This window comes from Microtus pennsylvanicus, chromosome 2 (assembly GCF_037038515.1).
Source record: "Microtus pennsylvanicus isolate mMicPen1 chromosome 2, mMicPen1.hap1, whole genome shotgun sequence".
Taxonomy (NCBI): domain Eukaryota; kingdom Metazoa; phylum Chordata; class Mammalia; order Rodentia; family Cricetidae; genus Microtus; species Microtus pennsylvanicus.
Window position 1 is genome coordinate 110,756,430 of NC_134580.1, and position 27,701 is coordinate 110,784,130.

Genomic DNA, 27,701 nt, shown 5'->3' on the forward strand with positions numbered 1-27,701 from the left:
TTAATACGTATTAAAAACTCTAGTTCACATTAATATTTCAATACACTGCGATTATAAAATTCTAGTTCTTTCCCCAAATTAATTGTAATTAATAAATTAACTGTAAAAACTAAGAGTAATCTTGAATCTATCACCACCGAAAAGGAACTTTCATTTGAAGTTAGAGAAACAAAGTTAAATGATTACTAATAACTGGCTACTTAGCAACTCAAGTAAATTAAGTAAATCTATAAGAATTGCCATTATAGGGGCTGGAGAGATGGCTCAGCGGTTAAGAGCACTGACTGCTCTTCCAGAGGACCCGGGTTCGATTCCCAGCACCCACATGGCAGCTCACAACTGTCTGAAAATGCAGTTCCATGAGATCTGACACCTTCACACCAACGAACATAATAAAGTTAAATAAATAAATAAAATTTAAAAAAAAAAAAGAATTGCCATTATATAGGCATACCAGGCATGGTAGTATATACCTTAATTTTTTTGGTGGGGGAAGGGCTCCTGGAACTAGCTCTTGTAGACCAGGTTGGCCTCAAACTCACAGAGATCCACTTGCCTCTGCCTCCCGAGTACTAGGATTAGAGGTGTGCACCACCACCACCCCGGCCAGCAATACACCTTTAATCCTTTGAAGACTCTGGACAGAGGCTTGCAGGTGTCTGTTAGTTCCAGGACAGCCAAAGCTACATAGTAAGAGACCTGTCTCACATAGAAAAATATAGACAGGGGGCTGGAGAGATGGCTCAGAGGTTAAGAGCATTGGCTGCTCTTCCAAAGGTCCTGAGTTCAATACCCACCCAATAGGTGGCTCACAACCATCTGTAATGAGGTCTGGTGCCCTCTTCTGGCCAGCAGGCAAACATACAGACAGAATATTGTATACATAATAAATAAATATTTTTTAAAAAAGAAAGAAAAATAAAGGCAGACTTATGGCTAGATGGCTAGATGGATGGCAGACAGACAGACAGACATTATTGCTAGACATCCCAGCACTCAGGAAGCACAGGCAGGAGAATCTTTGAGTTTGAGGTCAGTCTAAAAATAAACAAACAAACAACAAAACTTGAAAGGCTTCATATCCACCTAAAACTGACCATGAAAGTTGTATTGAAGACTTGAGAAAAGAGAAGAACCAAACTGAGTCAGCTCTGATTCTCCCACTAATATGTGTCAGCACAACAAATGGTGTAACAGCATTCTGTTAATACTGCTTCACCTGAAGTTACCTACTAATAAGGTAAAAAACTTTCATAAATACTAGTGGTGCTGTTTTCAACCTAATGTTTTAAACCAATAGGCATTAAAAAAAAATAAAATGGAGGGGAGCTGGAGAGATGACTCAGAGTTAAAGAGAACTGGCTGTTCTTCCAGAGGTCCTGAGTTCAATTCCCAGCAAACACATGGTGGTTCACAACCATCTATAATGAGATCCAGTGCCCTCTTCTGGCCTGCAGGCATACATGGAGGCAGAACATTGTATACATTATTAATAAATAAATCTTAAGAAAAAAATCAAAAGGCCAGCTTGGTCTACAGAATGAGTTCCAGGACAGGCTCCAAAACTAGAAAGAAACCCTGTCTCAAAAAAAAAAAACAAAAACAAAAAACCAAAAAACAAACAAAAAGAATGTCTTAAAATCTTCAAAATTCAAATATTATTCATAACATGGACAAAGTCAAAGAAATGCTTTTCCACCCTGAAAACTAACTAAAGCTGAAAATACTATGACACTGGGAAGTAAAGAAGATAGAGACAAAGACAGAAATGCTGCAACTTATAACCATAAAAAGTAATTAATGACAGATATTATGTCATATATTATAGCTGAAAATAAAAGCTATTCTCTGGAGGCTGGAGAAAATGCACATCTACTCTTAGAGAGGACCTGAGTTGCAATCCCAGTATCCACAGCAGACAGATCACAATACCTGTAACTCCAACTTGAGGGACTCTGCCACCCTCTTCTGGCCCCATGTACACACAGGTGCACGTGGGTGCACACATAGCCACACACAAAAATAAAATAATATTAACTGGGAGTGGTAGCACAGAGGCAGATAGAGCTCTATTGAGTTCGAGGCTAGCCAAGGTAACATAGTAAAACCCTACCTCAAAAAACTAAAACCTAAAAACAAACAACAAAACAAGAACAACAAAACCATTCTCTAGTCGGGCGGTGGTGGTGCACGCCTTTAATCCCAGCACTCGGGAGGCAGAGGCAGGCGGATCTCTGTGAGTTCGAGACCATCCTGGTCTACAAGAGCTAGTTCCAGGACAGGAACCAAAAGCTACAGAGAAACCCTGTCTCGAAAAATCAAAAAAAAAACAAAAAACCATTCTCTATAAAGTTCTAAAAAATATAGCATAAATATACTTTGTAAATAATAGGACAAGTAAGCATTAAAGCTATTCAAACATTTTAGACTATATTATTTCTAAGATAATATACTTCATAATGAAATAATGGGGAAAGGTTTAATTCCTTTTCAAATACTGCCAAAGGATATATACAGCCTCTGTGTTTAATTAATATAGTAAATTCTCTAAAGAGCATTCTTGGCAGGAAAGCACACTGGTCACCAGTAACTCATCTCTGGTTCAGAGTCAGGCCACCTTTGACGCTCAGGTACAGCACCCAGTATAAGACAAGGCAACATGGCAGTCTGATGGACCAGGAGACTTCCAGCCACTAGAGAAAGTTTGAATTCTGAGGATAAAGTACTTATTGGAGCAGAAATTAAAAATATTTTAAATGTATCTTGAAGACAAGAAATTTTCAACTTTACTATAAATTAATTTTTGAAGAGTTAGCCATAATTACTAGAACATTCTGGCTGTCTGGATTTATTGTAAACACGTTATTTTTTTTAAGATTTTTTTGTTTGTTTTTGTTGTTGTTTTTTTTTGAGACAGGGTTTCTCTGCGGCTTTTGGAGCCTGTCCTGGAACTAGCTCTTGTAGACCAGGTTGGCCTCGAACTCACAGAGATCCACCTGCCTCTGCCTCCCAAGTGCTGGTATTAAAGGCGTGCGCCACCACCGCCAGGCTATAAACATACAAAATATACAAATTTAGCCTAGAAGCAACATTTAACTGTTTAAATGTTTAGAACCATTTTCTACATAAGTGCTAAAAAGAAATGGTATGCTAATACTTTAATACTAATAATATATATTAATTTTAAAAATATTTGTACCAATTTAAGGGTATAGTCTCATTAATTAAAAACATATATACCATGCCTAACCAAATCGAGAAATTAGCATATCCACTTCCTCTACCAGGTATACTTCTTTATAATTATATAAGCTCATAAATCTGAAATGACCAAACACTAAAAGCAAAGTCTTGAAGTTATTTATGATTTAACAGAATATACTTGTCTGTTTTCAACATGCATTGCGTTATCTCAGTATGTTAGGCTATTTCCAATGATATGCTAAGGCAACAGATTAATAATCATATCAATAAATGTTTTCAAAATTCAGTCTCACTTACTGTGGATTCCAAATTGTCCATCATCAATAATGATTTCACTTTCTGGAATTCAAGGAAAGTAAGAAGCCTAGTTAAAAACTCATGATGTCCACAGAATGAATGAACAACTAAGAATTTTACTTTACTGCTTAAAATGGTAATTCTATAACATAAAGTAGCCTAAAGTGAATAAGCCTATTTATCGTGGCCCTGGATAAAGCGTTCCCTTTCAGGAGGCTAGCAAGCAGTGTTGGCCCTACAGACTTGAGGGACTGTTCACAAAGAGAGACAAGGTCCTGGGAAGGTGTCCTGGAGGACTGGGACAAAGCTCAGCACCCACCATGCATGAGCCTACAGAGCTGTTGGACAAGATCTCCTTGCAACAGTCTTGGCACAATTAAAATGCTTATTTTTATGTGGTTCACAATTATAAATTAGCTAAGGTGTGAATCTCCTCAAACCCCAACATTCTTGCAGCCAGCCAAAAGCTTTATAAACAGCATCCACTTACCTGTACATATAGAGCTGTAGAGAGCTACCAAGAGTAAGTGCTAGCACAGTCCTTCACTAACAGTTCAAGAACATAAAAAAAGCTGCAAAGCTGTATCTAGTAACACTTGAAATACATTTCCTTCTCAGTACTCTTCTCAGCTAACTTTAAGCAGCCTGAGGCATCTGTTAAAATAAGTGGGGTGGTTCCTAAAGACTGTCCAGCAGACTATACATCGCTTTTAAGTTTACACTACCTTCCTCAAAAAGCAAAACAATAATTTCTATGAGAATAGAAATAAAATCTTTCTCAAACGCAAAAATATATTTAATTTCAAGATGCATCCAAATGCAAATTGTGTTTTAAAATACTTAATTCTCATTAAGCTTCAACTTCAATATGCAATTGTTGTAATTCTAAAGATGCTGCTGTAAGAACTATCAAAAATATATTAAAGCATATAAAAAGAACCCAGATGGAATGAGACATCTATTAACAAGATGTGCCCCTTAAAGAGGGCAAAGCAGAAACTCCCACCACTTTCTACTCTAAGCTACGAGACCCACAACCAGTTGTTAGTTCTCAATTTTGATCTTCTGTAGGAACTAAAACATGTACTTCTTAGACAGAGTCAATTCACAAATACAAGTAGTTTCGTGTCTGTAAAATGAGTGTCAAGATCTATTTTCAGCATAGACAAGTGAACTAAAAAACACTTGTATGAAAAGAAATACTACTTTTGGCATTGAAAATTGAACTTAAAAAAGCCTCCGAATATAAATAATAGCACAGTCAAGAGGGAGCTAAAATGAATTAGAATATGTCAACTATAACAAAGAAATGTAAATTCATTTGTTTAAGTATTTGGTAGTATTTAAAAATTAAATGTGATAACTTTATTAGCATTCAAAACAATTTTTTAGAGTTTTTGTTTTGGATCAATTTTTTCTTAAAACGCTCTCTGGGCAAGAAAGCTAATAAAGCCATGAATCCTCAATAAAGGAGAATAATGTTAACTTTCTAACAACTTCAAATTGAAAAATCTTATAATAGTCTAAAACCCTCAAATAAAATAAGTAGACAAGCATTTTTAATAGTTTATAAAGAATGGCTACTAAAACTGTTCAGTTTTGCAAGATCAATGAAATGCTAAGAGCAATCTGGAGTACTGACAACGCATTGATTTTAAACTTCAGAATAAAAGTGTATTCAGTCCCTAAGCCACTGTGCAGCACATTAGTAACTTTATGCATACGCCTCAAACAGATGCAGTTAATGCCCATACCTAAAGGGGTTATTGATCGTGGTTGTAGATGAGTCTCCCACTTGTGAACTATGACTTGACATGGACCACCGATAGTCTGCAATTTAAAAGTTAAACGTCTGCAATAATTTCTTATATCTTATTTCTAACCATGATTCCATTAGATGTTTGTGGCCTAAGTCTTAACTAAATACAAGACCAAGAAACAAGAAATTAATCTTGCTAGTTATTAATACTATTATGTACCAAAACAGGCACATGCCTAGGTCACAAAGCATGATGAAATATTACAAAAAAATGAGTTAAATCAATAAATAAAAATAACTGAGATGAACTGGCATACAAAACTCCCTTAAACCCATTTGCAAATTTATCTATAGTACTTTGATTTCTTTTACGAAAAATTAACTTTGCACCAATATTAATTCTAAGTTAAAATTAACATCATTTATACTTTCTTTGGTGTGTCAAAGGGGTGTTTCTAAATATTCCCCTGCTTCCCTTAAGAAAGACTACATGTTTAGAAGACAGCCTAAACAAGCTAATGAGAGCAGGGCAAGAGCAAGTACCTCAAGATCACACAGCACACATTACTGCAGGAAGCTACAGGATAGCAAAGTCCTCTACTTAAGAATATTAAATTTATTATATTTTTCATATTATAGTAACCCATGTTTGCAAAGAGAACAAGAAACCCTGAATACATAAGTGAACAGCCAAGTTTCAAGAATAATTGTGAGAAAAGTGATATTAAATTAACATCAAATTTGAGATTTATGCTTTCAAATTTAAAAGTCATAGAATAATAATACCTAATGCTGCCATCATATTTCCTTAATAGCAATGAAAATTATGTGCTGCTGTTGACACACTATTTTAAAACAGGAACGAACCAACAGCAAAGACCCTCTGAACAAACACAGGGCAGACTACATACTTAAAATTATGTGCCAAAAAAGCACTTATACATCTTAAAAGCAGACTTTGAAATTACAACTCTATAGGATTTATTCTATGATAATTTTAACAAAATACAAAAAAGAAAAAAGTAAATATAAAAATTACTCACTATTATACTATTTCAGAATAACTACTACCAACATAAATCTTTGAAACTGGAGTATATAAGTTTCTCTGTGCACAATATATACCTTTAGATGGCTCTTTCATAAAAGTATCCCACAAATCTTACTGAATTTAACTGTTGATTTAATTTGGTAAGTGTGCCAAATAATCAGTATCCAACAAAAGAGGCATATTATTAAGTAACTAATTCTAGGAATTAAGCAAACAAGTTAAATTCTTTTCTCAAATTTATAAACAGTTTAAAAACTACAACAGCACTGGAGGTTTACTCAAATTGCTAAATCTGAGATACTAAATGACATGTTCTTTCATAATACCTCTTTGCCATTATATGGGTCATCTTAAAATATGGTGAATTTTATTTCTAATACACTAAAACATAGTATATTTATTAATTTTTTTTTCAAGACAGGGTTTCTCTGTAGCTTTGGAGCCTGTCCTGGAACTAGCTCTTGTAGACCAGGCTGGCCTCGAACTCACAGAGATCCGCCTGCCCCTGCCTCCCTGAGATTAAAGGCGTGCGCCACCACCGCCCGGCAACATAGTATATTTAATACTGTATAATCTGCTGTATATACAAAACTGTTTTAATTTTTTTACATTTATTGAGTGTATGTGAGCACACGCGTGCATATATACACACATAAAAGGCATATTTCCATCTGTCTTTTATTTTAACCTTCAAAAGAAGCAAATGTATACATTAAGAACAGGCGTGTTCCTTAGTAATGAAAGCACATAATGAATTAACCTAAGCCTTTTCTCATTCGCTCCACTTCTCACTCATACCCTTCTACACCTCCTGGCAGCCAAACTTCTATCAGTAACCAAATGTAAACTAAGAAGAGTACCATCAATATAACTATCAGCAGGGATAAAAACAGAGGGAGAAGGGAAGGTTAATTTTGCTTTGGTTTAGGTCCAGTGTCAGGATAACTCTACAAAATAACTACTGCATCTATCCTAAGAATAGTCTTGTAAATTATGCTTCACAGGAAACCTACTTTAGTAATAATTTTAATACCTTTCATTTAATTAATTTTAGTGACAAATCCATTACTCACATATACAATCACCTAGAACTTGAATAATGAGGAATAGTCCAAAGGCCCAGTTTAGTAGGCCTCTTTCCGTCTACAAACATTCCCACTATAGAGACATGCTGGCTAGTACACAGAGTGTTAGAGAGTAAAACAAACAAACAAACAAACAAACAAACAAACACACCTTTAATCCCAGCACTCAGGAGCCAGTGCCAGATGGATCTGAGCTGAGGCCAGCCTGGTCTACACAGCCAAGTTCCAGGCCAGTTAAGGCTACATAATAAGACCCATCTCAAAAACAAACCAACAAAATCCCTAGTTTTAAAATAAGTACACTGATTCCTACATTGCTGTCTGTGACTTTTACATTAGGAAATATAATCTTATTCATTTATTTTTATAAAGATTTTATTTATTATGTATACAGTGTTCTGGCTGCATGAATGGCCTACATGCCAGAAGAGGGCACCAGATCTCATCATCAATGGTTGTGAGCCACCATTTGCCTGCTGGGAATTGAACTCTTGACCTCTAGAAGAGCAGACCTCTGAGCCATCTTTCCAGTCCCCATAATCTTAAATTTAAATTTCACTGGTGGGCTTAAAAAATAAGACTCAAATATTGGGAAATTTAAAATCTCAGTAATGACTCAAAAACACGTACTCCTTTATGCTAATATGCTAATCTATATACTAACTATAATCACCTATTCTTTAAAATTTTAAGAAAGAACAGTTCTATTATGCAAGTGATGTCTTAATTTTAAGCTTTTGGATTCAAGTAGAAGGTTACCTTTAGAGAAAGAGTAACAAGTATTATTAACACCTTCAAAATTTAATATATAAAATCAAGACTATGAAATAGCTCTAAACATGTATTATTAACAAAAACATTTGCATTAATTTTTGAAAAGATTTAGCTGTTGTTCTCTTTCGAAAAATTACTTTTAATTATGTATAGGTATGTCTGTGTGTGGTGGTGCAGGTGCCCTTGGAAACCAGAGGTATTAGATTCCTTGAAGTTGAAAAAACCCTACTTGTCTCTTTCTTAAATAGCTGAATACTACTCAGCTACAGCAAGCAACAGGAAAAATAAAAGAACATGTAGAGTTTGGTTTATGTTTTTAATACATCAGCATGCAAAATTGTGAGTCGGGTAAAGACATTGCTTGCAGATGAACTAAAATTTAATTTTTACTGATTCCTTTCTTCCCACAATCTAAAAAATAACCGGCATGTATGAAGGCAGGGATTTTACTCTACAATACCAAACCCAATATTATTTAACAACATTTCTAGTAAGTCCAACAAGAAAATGGTCATCCCATTCAAATAAAGTAAGGTAGACATCAAGTTAACAGTAAAGCATTTGGCATCCAGAAGAATATTATTATATCAAGAAGGTAGAGAATGGCCAGGCGGTGGTGGCGCATGCCTTTAATACCAGCACTTGGGAGGCAGAGGCAGGCTGATCTTTGTGAGTTCGAGACCAGCCTGGTCTACAAGAGCTAGTTCCAGGACAGGCTCCAAAACCACAGAGAAACCCTGTCTCAAAAAACAAAACAAAACAAAAAAAAGAAGGTAGAGAATGACAACCTAGAGGGGCTGGAGAGATGGCTGGGTGGTTAAGTGCACTGGCTGCTCTTTCAGAGGTCCTGAGTTCAATCTGTAGTAATATTTGGTGCCCTCTTCTGGCATGAGGGCATACATGGAGGCAGAATGTCATATACATAATAAATAAATCTTTAAAAAAATGACCACCTTGGCTATTGTAAAAATTAACAATTACTTATAGCTGACTGACCTGTCAAAACATTTTTAAAAATAGAAAAGATGAAGGTAAAAATAAGTTAATAATGAATTAAATTATGAGTGTTGGCATTATAACAATTATGATACTTTTAAAATATAATGGTCTGTTTCACAAAAATGAACTAATTTTTCAAAGAGTATAATAAAAATTGCATAACATTTCACTCTAAAAAAATCCATCAACTCCTTAAATTTAAATTTTAATGCCTTAAAAAAGTAGTTTAGGTGCTGAACAGATAGCTCAACTGTTGAGACACTGGCTGTTCTCCCAGAGGACCCAGGGTTCAATTTCCAGTATCCACACCATGACTCACAGTCATCCATAACTCCAGTCCTATGATGCCTCTGGGCATCTTCAGGCCTCCAGGGGTACCAGGCACACACATGCTGGACATACATATGGACACACAGGCAAAATACTCATAAATAAAATAAATCTTTTAAAGATGAATATTTAGTGAAGATGTGAAATCAACGGACTCTGTGTGGACCCACACTGAGTTTCCATTTCAGCAATGTCCATCGCCTTTGTTTGCTATAGTTAAATAAAGGGAATAGGTGCTACCTGCAAAATTACTACAACTTATCCCATTAACATCTTACTCCAACTTTACAAAGTCTACAAGAAGAAACATGGCTTTGAGAAACTGAGAAAAAGGAGGAGCTCACAATACCCTCTCTTTCCTGTGTTCCACAGATTGTCAATGTTGCTAGGGATAGACGTTTTCTTTAGTGGTCGAGAGATTGGCAAGTTGCTCATTCTCCTATAAATAACCCTTAACCCATGCTCCTGTAAGCAATTCCAAGTAAATTCACTGGTACATGAGCACACACTCGTGCATGTGCACACACGCACAAACACATATACACATCAAGAAAAAAAGAAAATAGAAAAAGTGAGGGGGAAAGGGACTTTACAACTCCAGGAACTAAAAAAGAACATGTCAAGGAGAAGCAATGCATGGAAAGAAGCATGAATTGTGACACTGTATTTGCTTATAATATTTAATTTAATAATGAACAGGACCCAGGAAGCCTGTTTTTAAGCCCTTCATCTTACAGATAGAGCTGGCATCCATCTAAAGGTAAAGAGCTCATCTGCCTGAAGTTCTGCAGCTAGCAACCCTAAAACTCCTGCCCAGTGACTCCCTTATCTCCCATTTCAGCTTTCCTGTTAACTCTAATATTGATTAAGATATGGATTTCACCTATCTGTATATTTTCATTATTTAAGATGCCTTGCATATGTCTATCATTTGGCAACACACTGTTAAAATAAAGTTTCATAATAATTATAATAAAAAGTGTTTCATTTTAAAAGGGCCACCAACTTTTAGAAGTGTTACTTTAAGCTGGCATGAAGGGAAAAGAAAGCAGTCATATGCATGGGATTTTATGTAGCTATTTACTCTAGTCCATGAAAAACATACTTACCAGGGCAGCCCCTGCATCACACGGTACATGTGTACACGATACAGAGCAAGCACCTACTTAAAGAAACACACTCACCAACATATACTGTAAACTTTTGCAAGTATTACAAGGGAAAACTCAGTTTATTACTGACAATTTTCCAAGAGGCGTCAGTGGACTGATTTGTTGCTTTTGGTTATGTTTTCTATGAAAAGAACCACACTACAGGTTGGCTTACTGTGACCTGTGTTGACAATAGTTTTATATAACTATACCCAAGGGACTCACTGACTCTCACTGTCCATATCCTCCTTTTCAAATAAAATTTAATTTTCTATTACACAAAATTTCTGTGTATCAGGACTCTCTTCTAACGCCGGAGTGCCATGGTTTGTTTATTCATATACAATTTAATTTGTACTGGAGGACTAGACCATGACCTCTAGAAATAAGCAGATGCTTTTTGTTAGACTATTGTCAAGATAAGCCAACACAATGACCACCCACAATGTAATTTCAGTTCAATTACTGAGTGTTTACAAAATATTCTTGGAATAAAACAGGTAGTAGGTGCAAAAGACAGCTGAAGTGGATTTGTCAGCTTTTATGTCAGCTGGGAGTGCAGTAGTTGCTAGTACCTTTCATCTATAACAAAAGTGTTCTATAATTACCAAGGGGAAATACATTTTATTCAAAGGACTAATCCATGTTTAGTTTCTTACACCCCTGCTAAACTCTTGGTCACACACGCACAAGTGTGGCAAAGGTAAAAATCCTTTCACTAAAGGGAAAGAATTCTTTCACTAAAGAAATCGATGTCTGTAAACTAAGGAAACAAGTTAACATTTTACTTTTCTAAAAATGAGAACAATCCTAAAATAATAAGCTGTGAACAGGCAGATTGAGAACTAATAGACACTCAAAGCTTTCAGAGAAGACCCTGACTGGTCAGCAGCATCTATGGGAAGCTCCGAGAGGAATCACTTTGCTTTTGGTAGGCATTAAACAATGCAGCCACAGAGACAGATGACTGCATGAAATAATTTTTTAAAACAGTAACTTGCTTAAAGTTGGTTAACATACTTTGCTAAAGGTATTTATACCACATAATGCTAAAAACAAATGAAAAATTGCAATTGGTACTAGTTGACAAGGTTGCAGAAAATGCACGCATTAGAAAACACTGTAACAGGACTAATAAACTTACTATTTATTAGTCTTTTAAAAATCCCATGACAGATATGTCTGTCTGTGAAGGAGATACTTACTTGAGTTTTTTTTTTTTGGTACAAAAATATTAAGAGTTCAATTTCTATTTGACCAAAACATATTCATTTTACTTCTAAAGTTTTCAAACTTAAATTAGTTGCTTTCGAAAGTGCTAAAGAAATTAAAAAAGAAAGAAAGACATACCTTTGGTTCTAAAAAGCACCCTCTGAAGTAGCGGTACTGAATTGATATTCCTCTACTGAGAGTAATCACTGCTTTCCATAATATACTGATGGAATGACACACAAAAAGAACACCATTAACATCAAGGTAAAATGTATGAAGAACTCATAATTCACAAAATTTCTCAAATAAGGTCCCTACTGTTCTAGGATATCTGTACACTGTGAAGATGTGTTGCTGTGACTGGTGTAGTAAAATGTTGAATTGCCAATAGCCAGGCAGGAGAGAAGAGGCAGGACTTCCAGGCATAAAGAGGAAGTCAGAGGGATGAATCTAGGCCTGTGGGATTGACCAGTGAGACTCAGAGAAGAAGCAGGAGGTGCAGAATGGAAGAAAGGTAATGCCATGTGGGAGAATGTAGATTAATATAAATGAATTAATTTAAGTTGTAAGAGCTAGTTGAGACCAATCCTAAATTAAGGGTGAACTTTCATAATTCAAAATTAATAATAAGTCATCCTACCCATGATTTTACTCCAGGCTTGCCCAGAAGGCAATGGGAATGCAGTGATAATCCCACTCTCAAGGAGTTTGCTTTCCTGTATGGGTAAGCAAATGCAAAAGAAGACAGCAAACACTAAACTAACAAGCCCAGGTGGAGAGGTGCAAGTCTTTAATCCCAGCATTTGGGAAGTTGAGGCACAAAAATTCTGAGTTCTAGGTCTGAATGGACTGACTGCAAAGCTAATTCAAGGCAAGCCTGAGCTACATGGTAAGACTCTGTGTTAGATTAGAAAGGAAGGAAGGAAGGAAGGAAGGAAGGAAGGAAGGAAGGAAGGAAGGAAGGAAGGAAGGAAGGAAGGAAGGACGGACTGACTCCAAACTTGGGAGGAAGCTTAGGAGCAGAATCCTCAATGAAAAAAATTATCTGAGTTGAGACTTAAAGAATAAAAAGTAACCAGCTACACAAAAAAGCAGAAAAACTATAAAAATCAAATCAAAATATACTGTCAATCCTCTTTTGTCTTCCAGCTTACCCAGAGACACTACGTGTTACTAAAAGGCTTTAAAGTAAAGCCTTCAGGCCATAAGTGAGCCATGAACACTGGCAAGTTATAGTCTACTAACTGTCCTTTGTTCTTTAACTTAAAAATCATACCAGCTGGTATTGCTCATAGGGACACTAGATATATACATACAATATTTAGGACAACCAGTAAAACAAATGTGATTCTATCCTAACCACTTTTCCATGAAATTAGAAAATTAAAGCCTGGATCCATAAACTTTGCCCAAGATTGACTGCACACACCTAGGTCTGCCCTAGTCTAGTGCACTAGCAACAGGTTTACACTGAAATAATGCTGCTAGTGACTACATTTCTCTTTGTGGTTAAGGAACCAAAATGCCATGTTCTACTCAGTAATATCACATACTTCCCAAAGAGTAGTTTCAGTCAAGCACACTAACACATACTTGTGATATCAACTGCTTAGAAGGCTAATGCAGGAAAATTTGCAAGCTCAAGATCAAGGTAGCCTGGACTATAGTGTGAGTTCAAGTAACTTAGTTAAGATCCAATCTCAAAACACAAAGTAAGAACAGAAGATAGGCCAGGCATGGTAGTGTACACCTTTAATCCCAGGAACCAAGAGCACAGATCTCTGTGAGTTCAAGGCCAGCCTGGTCTTTACATAGCAAGTTGCAGGCCATTAAGAGATACACGGTGAGATCTTGTCTCAAAAATTAGTATTTTTCTTTTCTTTCTTTCTTTTTTTTTTGGTTTGTTTTTTCCAGACAGAGGTTTTTTTATAGCTTTGGAGCCTGTCCTGGAACTAGCTCTTATAGACCAGGCTGGCCTCAAACTCAGAGATCCTCCAGCCTTTGCCTCCCGAGTGCTGGGATTAAAGGCGTGCGCCACCACCGCCCGGCTAGATTCTGTTTTAAATGAGGTAAGACCGCTATTTAGAACAATGATGGAGGGCAAAGCTAGAGCGATGGCATGGGCCTGCACAACAACTAGAAGAAAGCTGAGCAGGTCTCATGTTCAAGGCTCAAGACCAGCCCTGGTAACTAACGCAGCAAGATTATCTCAAAAATAAAAAGCAAAAGGAATGGCTGTGTGACTCCGGGATAAAGCTCTTAGGTTAAATTGAAGGTATTGGCACAGGAGACCACTTCCTAAAAATAACCCCAGCAGACACTGAGAGAAACAATTAATAAATGGAACCTCCTGAAACTGAAAAGCTTCTGTAAAAAAAAAAGGACATGGTCAACAAGACAAAATGACAGCCTACAGAATGGGAAAAGATCTTCACTAACCCCACATCAGACAGAGGTCTGATCTCTAAAATATACAAAGAACTCAAAAAATTGAACACCAAAAGATCACATAATCCAATAAAAAAAATGGAGTACAGACCTAAACAGAGAACTCTCAACAGAGGAATCTAAAATGTCTGAAAGACACTTAAGGAAATGTTCAATATCCTTAGTCATCAGAGAAATGCAAATCAAAACAACTCTGAGATTCCATCTTACACCTGTAAGAATGGCCAAGATCAAAAACACTGATGACAACTTATGCTGGAGAGGTTGTGGGGAAAAGGGAACACTTCTGCATTGATGGTAGGAATGCAAGCTGGTACAACCCCTTTGGATGTCAGTGTGGCGATTTCTCAGAAAATTAGGAAACAACCTTCCTCAAGACCCAGTAATACCACTTTTGGGTATATATCCAAAGGATGCTCAACCGTGCCACAAGGGCATGTGCTCAACTATGTTCATAGCAGCTTTGTTTGTCATAGCCAGAACCTGGAAACAACCTAAATGTCCCTCGATCGAAGAATGGATAAGAAATTTACACAATGGAGTACTACACAGCAGAAAAAAATAATGACAGCTTGAATTTTGCAGGAAAATGGATGGAGCTAGAAAACATCATTTTGAGTGAGGTAACCCAGATTCAGAAAGACAATTATCACATGTACTCACTCATAGGTGGTTTTTAAACATAAAGCAAAGTAAGCCAGCCTATAAACCACAATCCCAGAGAATTTAGACAACAATGTGGGCACTAAGAGAGACTTACATAAATCTAATCTACATGGGAAATAGAAAGTAGAAAAAGACAAGATCTCCTGAGTAAATTGAAAGCATGGGGACCTTGGGGGAGGATTGAAGAGGGGAAGGGAGAGGCAGGGGGGGGAACAGAGAAAAATGTAGAGCTCAATAAATATCAATTAAAAAAAAATACAGGGCTAGAGAGATGGCTCAGTGGTCAAGAGCACTGGTTGCTCTTCGAGACGACCTGAGTTCAATTCCCAGTACCCACGTGGCAGCTCAGAACTGTCTTTAATTCCAGTTCCAGGGAACCTAACACCCATGGCAAAATACCAATGTGCATAAAATAAAAATGAATTAATAAAAAAAATACACAAAAAAACATATTAAAAGGGGGGTGAGGATGGTAAGAGTCAAAAGATGTCAAAGAGTTTTGAATGGAAGTTAAGGAACCTCTTTTTCCACAAACTTTGTAAAGTGATTTTACTCTTTAAAATCACAACTTTCATAAAAATTAAACTAAAAAAGCTGGGCGCACGCCTTTAATCCCAGCACTTTGGAAACAGAGGCAGGCGGATCTCTGTGAGTTCAAGGCCAGCTGGTCTACAAGAGCTAGTTCCAGGACAAGCTCTAAAGTCACAGAGAAACCCAGTTTTGAAAAACAAAAAAAAAATTAAACTAAAAGAAAAAAATATATGTAACACCTCAGAGGTTCCTAGATTTATAATGTCACTATTACTCTGTAACCTGGCATTTTTGCACTTACCTTTCTCCTGTCTCATTCTCTGGAAGAAGAGTCACAGCATTTTGAGGATTCCAGTTTCCCAGGGCATCACAGCTTCCGCATATTGCAAAAACCTCTCCTAAAGAAATCAGAGCAGTCAGACTTTTCCAAACACCAAACTTTCCAATTTTAGAAGCAAGAAGAGAGCAGTCAGTTGCAATTGCCTTCAGAGTCTCCCTGAGTCAAGAAAGAGGAGCCTCAGGCAAGGCTTTTGACCCACTGGCCACTCTTACCACCTTTTAAGATAATTTGACTCAGCCGGGCGGTGGTGGCGCACGCCTTTAATCCCAGCACTCGGGAGGCAGAGGCAGGTGGATCTCTGGGAGTTTGAGAGCAGCCTGGTCTACAAGAGCTAGTTCCAGGACAGGCTCCAAAGCCACAGAGAAACCCTGTCTCGAAAAACAAAACACAACAAAAAAACAAAAAATAAAAAGATAATTTGACTCATCTTTCCAGAATCAGAGGTAGCAAGAAGAAATAGGCACAGGAACAAGCTTTTCTTTATTTTTTCAACTACTTAGTAAACAAATAAAAGCAAGCAAGTAGCAAAGTGATGAAGACACAGTACCTTCATTGAAGCTTCCCAATTTAAAGAAATAAACACCAAAGAGGGTATTTGTTTGTTTGGAGACAGGGTCTTATTATGTAGCTGTGGCTGTCCTTGAACTTACAGAGATCTACAGGTCTCTGCTTCCAGAGTGCTAACAATGGGCTACCAAAGGCATACTAAGAATTCTAGAGAAATATCAATTAATAACTGTAAAAGAGTCTCCTCCAACACCCCCCTCTGCTCCTCTACCTCCCTTCTCATACACCCTAAACTTGAGTGCCCACCTGTTAGCAAAGGTGGGTAACTTTGTGGCTAACTCTCGTTAGTTCATCTCTGTGATGTAGTCAGTTTCTTTTAACTTAAACTGCCTTTTTTCAACTCTCCTAGAGGAGGATAGCATAGGGACTGTTGAAGGGTGAGAGTTCCAACCTTGATCCCTAACACCTGTAACTCCACCTCTTGTGAAACAGAAGCAGAAGTCCTTGGCTACCTAGAAAACTAGAGGTAAAACTGAAATATATGAGACTCTATCAAAAGGAGTACAACTTAGTCTGTAGTCTCTAGGAGGTTACATATAGGTCCAGAGATGAGCAATGGCCAGTGATATCCATCAGCTAAGCAGCAATCTGAAGAATTCTGCCCAGGGTATGAAACAAGCTTTCTGGCTGAGAACATAAACTTAGATACACCTTCTTCTGGCCTCTCCAGGAATTATATGCACATGGCACACAGACATACATGCAAGCAAAAATACCCATATACATAAAATAAGGGGGAAATTTCTTAAATGATTAATTTTTTTAAAAATCTAGGAAAAAATGCTCACTTAATTTTAAAAAATACTCTAGAATAAAGCTTTACCTGGTAAAAGAGTTCCTCTTATTTCAAAGGTGACCTGAGAAGGTGTCATTCTGATGGATTTATTTTAGAATTTCTGCTAGGGAAGAAAAGAAAAATAGTCACTAACTGTATACAAAGATAATATAGCTTTTTACCACAGTACACAATGGGGCTGGAAGAGTGTTGTTCAGTTGATCCAGTGCACAATCCTCAGCATCACGTAAACCTAGCATGGTAGCACTAATTAGCACCAAGAGATCAGAAGTTCAAAGTTATCCATGCTGTACTGTGAGATGGAAGCCAATCTGCAATACAGAGTCCCTGTCTTAACAGGGACGTAACAGCTGGACAGTGGTAGCACTCGGGAGGCAGAGGCAGGCGGATCTCAGTAGAGTTTGAGGCCAGCCTCGTCTACAGAGCCAGTTCCAGGACAGGCACCAAAGCTATACCACAGAGAAACCCTGTCTCGAAAAACAAAAAACAAAAACAAAGAAATGGATCAATGAGACAGCTCAGAAAATAAAAGCACTTGCCACCAAGCTTGATGACCTGAGTTTCATCTCCAGGACCCAAGTAAAAATGGAAGAAAACTGATTCTTGAAAGTTGTCCTCTGACCTGTGCTCTTGACACAGGTCACTTGACACTTAAGTAAATAAATGTTATTTTAAAAAATATTTAATTGGCCAGGCAGTGGTGGCATATGTCTTTAATCCCAGCACTTGGGTGGTAAAGGCAGGTGGATCTCTGTGAGTTCAAGGCCAGCCTGATCTACAGCTTGAGTTCCAGGATTAGCTCCATAGCTACTGAGAAACCCTGTCTTAAAAAATAAGACAATAGCTTATTCAGAAGGCAGAGGTACCCTTGGTCTGCTGAGTTCAAGGCCAGCCTGGTCTATGAAGAGTTTCAGGACAGTCAGGGCTTTGCAGAGAAATCCTGTCTCAAAAATAAAAAAATTAAATTGGTTCATACCATATAATCCCATTTCTTGGGAAGCAGAGGTAGGGGATCTCTGAATTCCAGGAGATTTAGAACTAAAATATTTAATGACTTTGCAATTCTGTGATAAGTTGACTTTTAAAAACTTTAAAAATATTTTTTCTTTGAAAATGTTTATACAATTTGATCATATCCATGCCCCACTTCCTCACTCGACTCCACCTAGAGTGCCCGCTACCTTTTATTCCAACTTCATTTTACATCTTCCTTCATCATTAAAAAGTAAATAACTTTGATAAGAAAAAGGCTAAAAGGAAAAAGGATATAAGCAACAAGCAGTCAGAGTCCTTATATACAAACTGACTGCACTAAGTAGAAGTATCCAGCAAGACTTACAGTTTTGTTACATACTTTCCAAAAACCCAAGAATGAGTGAACCAGAAATATTACAAAACAAGTATGTCCAAGCTTTATTTTAAGGGAGTCAGGATTCTCTTGCCACATACTTTCTCCTTTGATAAGCAGCTGTGCTAAGTCAACCTATCTTTCCTAACCAGGTCTAGGTTAGGGTGGTAGGAAAAGTAAACCCTAGAGACAGAAAAAGCTCAACTAAAGACTTCTACTATAGTAACAAAAAAGCAACTTAAGTCCTTCAGCTAGACCTAGTTATGTCTGGTTTAAAAAAAAAAAAGCTTATGAATCTGTTTCTAATATACAATGTTAACTTGCTACCCACACAAATCCTTCCTCAAAATTAAGTCTTTTCAGATATTTTTTCTTCATAGGAACGGCACGCTCAGATTCTTTAAATTTAGTCTCAACTACAGTCTATTACAACAAAACAAAACAAAAATAAAAACAAACTTGAAGCCGGGCAGTGGTGGCGCACTCTGTGAGTTCAAGGCCAGTCTGTTCTTCAGAGTTCCAGGATAGGCCTTAAAGCCACAGAGAAACCCTCTCTTGAAACAACAACAACAAAAAAACTTGATCTGATGTTCACATGACCACTGCACTTTCAAGTCAACAACATCATGCAAAATCACTTCTCGTGGTACTCTGGATTCTAAATCTCTTGTCAGTACTGTCTTAACCACTTCACAGATTTTATTTACAGAAATCTACACTTCTAAGGCTGAAATCTTTTGCCTTTTTATTCATATTTTCTCTCCAATTTTTTCCTTGCTACCTCCAGACTTAGCCAAATATACTTAACTAAGGGAAGACAGGAAATTACTTTTTAAGTATATACATATACATAGATACATACATCTCTAGATAGTTACTAAGTCCAAACAAAGAATACATTCTTCAAATGGTGAGACATTTTGCATAACAACTCAAATATCCAAGCAAGGCAGTGGTGGCTCACGCCTTTGATCCCAGCACTTGGGAGGCAAAGGCAGGCAGATCTCTGTGAGTTCGAGGCCAACCTGGTCTACAAGAGTTAGTTCCAGTATAGGCTCCAAAGCTACAGAGAAATCCTGTCTCGAAAAACCAAACATAATTCAAATATCCAAAAAACCCAGACACTTGTGGAGGAATAATCCAGGTCTCTAAAAGAATTCCAATCATATCTTTCTTTATGCAGCATGCCCCTTAACTTACCAGCTAAATTTTATTTCATTTTATTTATGAATAAGGATGCTTCTAGAATCTAGTAGGCAGAGGCCAACAGTGCTGCTAATATCACAGTGACTAAGCAGTCCCCTTCACAAATAATACCCAGATCAAAACAGCAATAGGTCTGAGGTTCAAAAGCCAGACCTATAATGCCTAGAGAGGGCTAGTAAGTAATCAAATCTACAATTAATATTAGCTACACACTATAGATGCATTGTCACATAAACACCAATTAGAAAATGTAATGCTGAAAGATATTTTATAAATGTACAGTATTATATACATTTTACTACCTTTTGTCACATATACAACAATTAGAAAATGGAATGCTGAAAGATATTTTATGAATGTACAGTATCATACATTTTTACATACATATGTAAAACAAGATTAATAATGTAGTATCATGTTGTACTTGGATAACTTTGTTTATGATAAAAACGCCAAGACTATACACAGGAGAAAACGTATCTGTGAGCAAAATAATTTGTAAAACCTACTTGATTTTCTGTTTCTAAAAATAAACAAGATCTTTTCATATGAATCCATCCTATGCTAGAACTGATAAAGAACATCTCCACATATAAACAGTTCTGGATTAGCCTGCTACCTGAACACTGCAACAGGTCTTTTAGATGGCTGATAAAACCGTTCTGAATCAGTGAAATGTTCATTGAAACATTGTAACCCTCATTTAACAGTTCCAAATTATATCAAGAAAGAAGTCCTAAAACTTTAAAGTTACTGATTTGGTGGTGGAGTTGTCTTTTTTTGGTTTTGTTTTGTTTTGGTTTTGTTTTTTTTGTTTTTTTTTTTTTTTTTTTTTTGCTTTTCGAGACAGAGTTTCTCTTGGTAGCCCTGGCTGTCCCAGAATTCAAATGCTGACCAGGCTAGCCTCCTACCTGGTTCTGCCTCTTCAGTGGTGGGATTAAAGGCATGAGCCACTACCACCTGGCATGCTGAATTAATTTTAAGAAACAGGGGCTGGAGAGATGGCTCAGAGGTTAATAAGAGCATTACCTGCTCTTCCAAAGGTCCTGAGTTCAATTCCCAGCAACTACATGGTGGCTCACAACCATCTGTAATGAGATCTGGTGCCCTCTTCTGGCCTTCAGGCATACACATAGACGGAATATTGTATACATAATAAATAAATAAAAAAAAATAAAAAAAATAATTTTAAGAAACAACCTAAACCCATAACTCAGCAATATGGCTGAATAACCAACCTCAATTCATTTATGTATGTGAGAAAGAGAAAAGGCGAGGGAAGGAGTTCCAAGGTATACACGTGAGGGTCAAAGAACAATTTGCAGGAATTGGTTCTCGCCTACCATGAATATCCTAGAGATCAAATTTACGCCCTCAGAACTCAGCTTTTCAGTAAGCATCCCTTTCTGCTCAGAGTCTAACCATCTTGTCAGTCTTAAACTGTAACCGGAACTTTAACCCAGTGTTTACAATTCTAAACTAAGGGCAATCTCATCTAAAAGACTGCAGAGTTGGTACTAAGCTAACCATTCATCAACTGCAATAACCAATTCAGTCAATGTAAGGTAAGGCACATGAAATTATTCTCATATATTCAAATCAACAGCGGGTACAAACTTAGCTCTAGATGTCTACTACATGAGGCCACCAAGAAGAGTCTGTGGATTTGATAAAAGGGAAACCAACCAAGCTTTCAGTTGTGACACAGCTACAGTAACTCGACAGTGACCAGCTGCAGGGAGTACAGCACAGGCAGCCACACACGCGGAAGGAAGCACAGACAGAACCACCCCAGCAGACCGGTGCTCTAGTCCACTTCAACTGTCCGAAGCCGGTAATCTACTTCAGTTGCCACCTGGGATGCTACTTCAGTGGCAGCTTACTTGACTTGATGGACAGAGGCCAAAATGTTGGTGCAGGACTAAAGCATAAAATTTTGGCACCCAACTGCTTCCAAACCACAGTGGTAGTTTTAAAAAGTGCCTTTCTACTGAGAATCTCAAAATCTGCTCATCGACCTTTATTTCTTCTGCTTAACAAAGATATCCCAACTTGGATGGAGGAGGTCTTTCAGATACACATAAAACAGTAAAAACTGCAAGTCACCGTGCATACGTAGCTCCTCAGACAGACACCAGCTTACTATCACCTTACTACACAGCACACTTCTGGAGGTTTTGATGTTAGGCTTTGGAAACTTTTTTTCCAATACAACCTCCAATTTGTACTGTCTAGAGATAAACACTACACAGCACTTTCAGCTGAAGTTGAAAAGTTAATTTGCTTACTTAGTTTTGAGGCAGGATCTCACTAGAAGACCTGCCTGCCTCCACCTCTAAGTGCCTGGGTTAAAGGTGTGCACCACCAGGCCTGGCCTATTTTAACACTGTGAGAAGACTCAAGAGGTTTTTACATGCCACTGTAACTTGTTTACATTAAAACTTTTTAGTTTGCCCTACCTAGCAAAATCAACTTCACTTTTTGTTAAACGTTCAACAGTGGACCTAACCAGTTAACCAGCATGGGAAACACACTGGAGATTTAAGCTAACCAAAGATATGGGACCATTCCAGTTACAGCTGAACTAAAGGTGGGTGTTTTTAGCTAGCAGGTATATTTCTAGCCAAAAAGAACATCTCTGTTTTCCTTTACAGCTTCTAGAAGGAAAAAAAAAAAAGCTGTTTCTAATTCTCCTCGTTCTTCCCTAGATTCCACCAGCTCTGATCCTCAGAACATCCTACAATCAAGAAACAGTTTAAGTGCCCATATTGATTTCTACTCCAGCTGGCGGGGATCATTATGGCCCTACTTCTAAGACCTCCATATACTCTAAGCCAATATTTTAAACAAGAATAGCTTTTTCATTAAGCAAGCGTTTATGAAGATTTCAGTAAGCCAAATTAATATTTTCATCAGCTTTAGACAGGCAGTAGGCATTTTCCAAATATTTTTCATTTCATTTTATGTTATTATTTTCATAAGTATTTATCATACGCTTGTTATATACATATAGTTAATTCACACACCACCAACTTTTTGTGCACACCAAACAGTTTTGTGTTAATTCTCTGCGTCCAAATTTCCTGCATCTTTCTTTGTAGATTAACTGTGTTTAAAACACTGACTTATCTCCCCTAGTACTTAAGCCACTGCATGCTGTGTACCTGCTTTTTATTTTGTACTGTTTGTTTCTAGAACACTGGGCAATGGGCGGGGGGGGGGGGGGAGACTAATAGCTTGTATTTATTTCTTCATTATGTAAGTGTTAGAAATGTAACAAGCAGAAGGGTAAAGTTAGTAGGCAGGAGCAGGGTGGCAGGGACAGGAGTACGGAGGGGTACATCAGACCCGTCCACCCCGCTCGCTCGATCAGAGAATCTCTAGAACCCGGCAAACTCCCGGTTTCCCTCCGCTTCTGGCCGGACGACCCGGCTGATAAAGCCGGCGACACCAAGAAGAGGACCGCGACCCTAAAACGTCACCGAGGGCACCGACGACCGACTTCCACGATAGCCCTGGGCTCTACCCACCCTACTGTACTGTCACCCGGAGTTTCTTTGGTGAGCACTAATTTTAGGCAATTTGGGAAAATCAGCAGCTGTCAAAACGGCGCGAGTCATCAGCACCGGCGCGAGGTGGCGGAGGTGGCGCCCCGAGGAAGGGAGGCACGGAGAGGGCTTCGGCTCCAGCGCTGCCGTTTCTTTGTTCCCCAATTTTCCGCCCGGTATTTCCGAGGCGGTCCCGGGTCACGCCGCCCGGAGGGACGCGGCAGCGGGGACAAGCCGGGGTTCCAGCCGCAGCGCGGCTCCGGGACGCCAGGCCGCCCTCCCGCCCGCACCTCCGCGTGAGCGCCCGCCCGCACCGCCGCCCGCCGGCCGCCCTCACCTGCCGCTCCGCGCCGCGCCGAGAGCCTGGGCCGCGGCCGACTAAGCCGAGCGTCCGCTCCTCGCCAGCGCTCCCTTAGGTGGCAGCTGGCAGCGCGGAGCCCCGCTACAGCCTCCTCTCAAACCGGTTTCAGCTGCCCTAGACTAAACTGCCAGCCCACCCAGTGGGGCGGGGTCGAAGGGGGCGGGGCGGGGCCTGACGTCACGCCCGGTCCCTTCCTGGCCAATCGGCGGCCGCGCGCCGGGGGCGGGCTGCGCTTTCCTGGCAGGCGGGCCCAGAGACCTGAGGTGGCCCGGGGGCCCCGGCTGGCCTAGTCAGTCAGGCTCAACTGAGGAAGGGGGGGGGGGGGGTCACGAGGGCGCGTCTGTAATCCCAGCATCCGGGAGGTTGAGCAAGGCTGGAAGGTAGAGAGTTCGAGGCCAAGCTAGGCTGCAAAGGTAGCCTGCCGTTTTCTAGAAACTAGCTTTCTTTACCAAACACACCAAACACACTCAGAGTAAACCATTAATGCTGCCAGGTGGTGGCCAAGCATAAAAGCCCATGTCTGTGAGCTCGAGACCAGTCTGATCTACAAAGTGAGTTCCAGGACAGCCAGGGCTGCACAGACAGGTTTCCCTGTCTTGCAAAACAAAGCAAAAAGCAAACAAAAGAAACCATTAAAGCTGAAATAAGGACCTGGAGATAACTCCGTGGGTAATGGCACTGTCCACCAAGCTTGACGACCTGAGTTCACCCTGGAACCCACAGAGTTGGGAAGACTCAACACTCTCTGACTGCTATAAGCCTGATGTCACAAACACTAAATAATAAATGAACCAGATAGAGACCCTCCCTCAACAGGGGTCTTTATTGTTTTCTAAAACTACCCTTCTTCCTTTTAAAGTCCTCCTTCCCTCCTCTCTCCCTCTCTCCCTCTCTCTCTCTCTCTCTCTCTCTCTCTCTCTCTCTCTCTCTCTCACACACACACACATTTTCCTCCTTCCACAAATCGACCACTAGGTAACTTTTTTTGTTTTTTTTGTTTTTCAAGACAGGGTTCCTCTGTAGCGATGGAGCCTGTCCTGGAACTAGCTCTTCTTTTTTTTTTTTTTTTTTAATGTAATCAAGGATTTTTTTACATGCATTTATTTATTATGTATACAATATTCTGTCTGTGTGTATGTCTGCAGGCCAGAAGAGGGCACCAGACCTCATTTCAGATGGTTGTGAGCCACCATGTGGTTGCTGGGAATTGAACTCGGGACCTTTGGAAGAGCAGGCAATGCTCTTAACCACTGAGCCATCTCTCCAGCCCCCTGGAACTAGCTCTTCTTGTAGACAGCTGGTAGAGATCCGCCTGCCTCTGCCTCGGGAGTGCTGGGATTAAAGGCGTGGGGCGGCAACTTCTAATGTAAAACCGGTTACTTAAATCGAGATTGTAAACAAATAACAGAAGCACCTTCTCCTTTGAAGGAGCTACGGAAGATCCAGAGCTGTACAATTTGCTAATCGCTTGGCACTGACTGCATTTCTCTGTTGTTAGTCATACGTCAGAGATGCAGTTTTTCAAAAGAGTCTGCTTCCTTTAAATGTTTATAAAGTAGATCCCCATTCTTCTGTAACCACCACTTAGTCAAGCTACTATCATGGAATATTTATGGCTAAAGATGGTAGACCTGACCCGTGCCCCTCCCCAAATCCTCTTGAAATAATAAACAACAAAATGTCTGGGCCTTCTGCAAGTCTATAATTCTGGAAGTTAAGTCAGGATTGCTACCAGTTGGAGGCTTGGCTACACAGTGGATACCAGACCTGCTAGAGCTACAGAACAAGATCTTGTCTCAAAACAGTAACAAAAGCTTGGCTGGGCTGGGCAGTGGTGGCACATGCCTTTAATCCCAGCACTCGGGAAGCAGAGGCAGGCAGAGCTCTGTGAGTTCGAGGCCAGCCTGGTCTAGAAGAGCTAGTTCCAGGACAGGAACCAAAAGCCACGGAGAAACCCTGTCTCGAAAAAAAAAAAAAAAAAAACACCTTGGCTGGCCCAACACATCCTTGAGTTCCACATTGGCAGATTCAGGCAATCACAGAAGAAAATAGGAAACTTGTGCTAAGTATAGCCTTTTTTCTTCTAACCAATACAGTATAGCAAAGATTTATGAAGCATTTTCATCATATTAGGTATAATAAAAAACTAAAGAGTCAGATGGTGGTGGCGCATGCCTTTAATCCCAGCACTTGGGGGCCAGAGGCAAGCAGATCTCTGTGAGTTTGAGGCCAGCCTCATCTACAAGCGCTAGATCCAGGACAGGCTCCAAAGCTGCATATACATTGGAAGAATGACCTAGGACCAGAAACAGAGGGATTTCTGCAAGATAACTAGCTGGTAACAGGAGAGGATTTTCAAAGAAACCTGAGTCTACACAGGTCAAGAAGGGATTCCTGGAATGTTTTCTAGGCATGCCTAGAAACTCTTGGATAGCACCATTTATGTCAACCAGAGCTTAGTCCTGCCACCAGAGATCCTAAAACAAGACCTGGCAATGTGTCCCCTCTTCTTGCTGCCAGTCCATGTGAGGGACGTCATAATTCCTCAAACACATTCCTGATGAGATTAGTTCGAGGATTAACTTTATTATTACCGAAAGGGCACTGAGTACTTTACACTCACAAAAAATACTTAACATTTGCCATTTTATTTGATGAAATAATGAAATGCATTCTCAGTTGTCTGGAATCAGCATGCAGTCTCGTTTGGGAAAGTTCTCAGCTTGGGAGCCAGGCCTAGATTTGTGCCCTGCCCATTGCCATCTGTGACGTTATGAATATAAATATTCAGCGGTAGATTTATTGCTACTCACGAATTTTGACAGAGAATTTCAGGGAGCCTGTTTACTTTCTTAGTCAATTTCCTAGAGGTGGAGTTGGACCGTTGCTAAGCTGCTCCAGTTCTAGGTTACTGAAGTTAGTTCATTCGATTCTATTTCTCATATGCATTTTAACATGAAAATAACTTAATGCTGACACTAGTTTTAAACAAACCACCAATTATTGCTCCTACCATTGTTAGTGTGGTTCTTTTCTTACTATTTAATATTGTTTAAGTTTAGTTTAAAATGGCAAGTCTGTATTTTTGTCACAAGTACTGATTTTCTGTGTGTGTGTGTGTGTGTGTTTCTCCCTTGGCAGTTATAGCTACTATCAGCTTTGTTTTGTGTGTGTTTTCTTTCCTAGAAGTATTCTGGCTCATATAAAAGGCTGATACTGATCCCACATTCCACTAGAGTTCTCTATCGGCATATTTATCATTCTCCACGTTATCAGTTGTGTGGTTTGTGAACCACGCGGTGGCCTTGCTACTCCAAGGGAGTCCTAACTCAGCCCGTGCAGTGGAATGCACCTTGTAGGTCAAGGCCTCTTGAACTTCTAATACTCGCGACCCCTTCCACGGGAGGGTTTTACTAGCCCTGGAGTGTAAAATAGGTTCTGCCAATGTGTAGCGAAGGAAGCAGTGCAGGACAAACTCCCACCACCATGGAGCCATCTGCCATGGCTTTCCTCTATAAGGGGCTGTATCCTCTCAAACTGCAAGTCAAAATAAACCCCTCTTTCCTAAAAAAATAAAATAAAGGCCAGGCAGTTGTGGCACTTGCCTTTAATCTCAGCACTCAGAAGGTCAGAAGGCAGAGGCAGGCAGACTTCTGAGTTTGAGGCCAGCCTGGTCTACAGAGTGAGTTCCAGGACAACCAGAAATACACAGAGAAACCTGTCTTGAAAAGTCAAAGAGTAAAATAAAATAAAATGTAAAATAGGCATACAAATCAAACTTTTTTTTTTTTTTTTGGTTTTTTGAGACAGGGTTTCTCTGTGGCTTTGGAGCCTGTCCTGGAACTAGCTCTGTAGACCAGGCTGGTCTCGAACTCACAGAGATCCGCCTGCCTCTGCCTCCCGAGTGCTGGGATTAAAGGCGTGCGCCACCATCGCCCGGCCAAATCAAACATTTATTGGCAATAAATCATAAAGTAATTTATTTTAAACTAACACTTTGGTATGCATACTAGATTTACTATTTATTA

General features: G+C 39.2%; 1 protein-coding gene across 5 annotated transcripts in view; it reads right to left on the reverse strand.

Annotated features, from left to right (window-relative positions):
- Window positions 1-23,825, reverse strand: part of Gpcpd1 (glycerophosphocholine phosphodiesterase 1) — a 57,875-nt gene extending 34,050 nt beyond the window's left edge. Inside the window, exons 1-6 of one of the 5 annotated variants that reach the window (XM_075962258.1) lie at window positions 23,650-23,825; window positions 17,238-17,310; window positions 15,809-15,905; window positions 12,001-12,085; window positions 5,256-5,331; window positions 3,502-3,543 (exon numbers count right to left, since the gene is read on the reverse strand). In XM_075962258.1, coding sequence (XP_075818373.1) covers window positions 3,502-3,543; window positions 5,256-5,331; window positions 12,001-12,085; window positions 15,809-15,905; window positions 17,238-17,286 — 349 coding nt within the window. In that variant the 5' untranslated portion in view covers window positions 17,287-17,310; window positions 23,650-23,825. Of the gene's footprint in view, window positions 1-3,501; window positions 3,544-5,255; window positions 5,332-12,000; window positions 12,086-15,808; window positions 15,906-17,237; window positions 17,314-23,649 lie in introns of all 5 variants that reach the window. The other 4 variants (XM_075962259.1, XM_075962260.1, XM_075962261.1 and 1 more) reach the window with 4 other exon arrangements.
- Window positions 23,826-27,701: the final 3,876 nt, after the last annotated feature.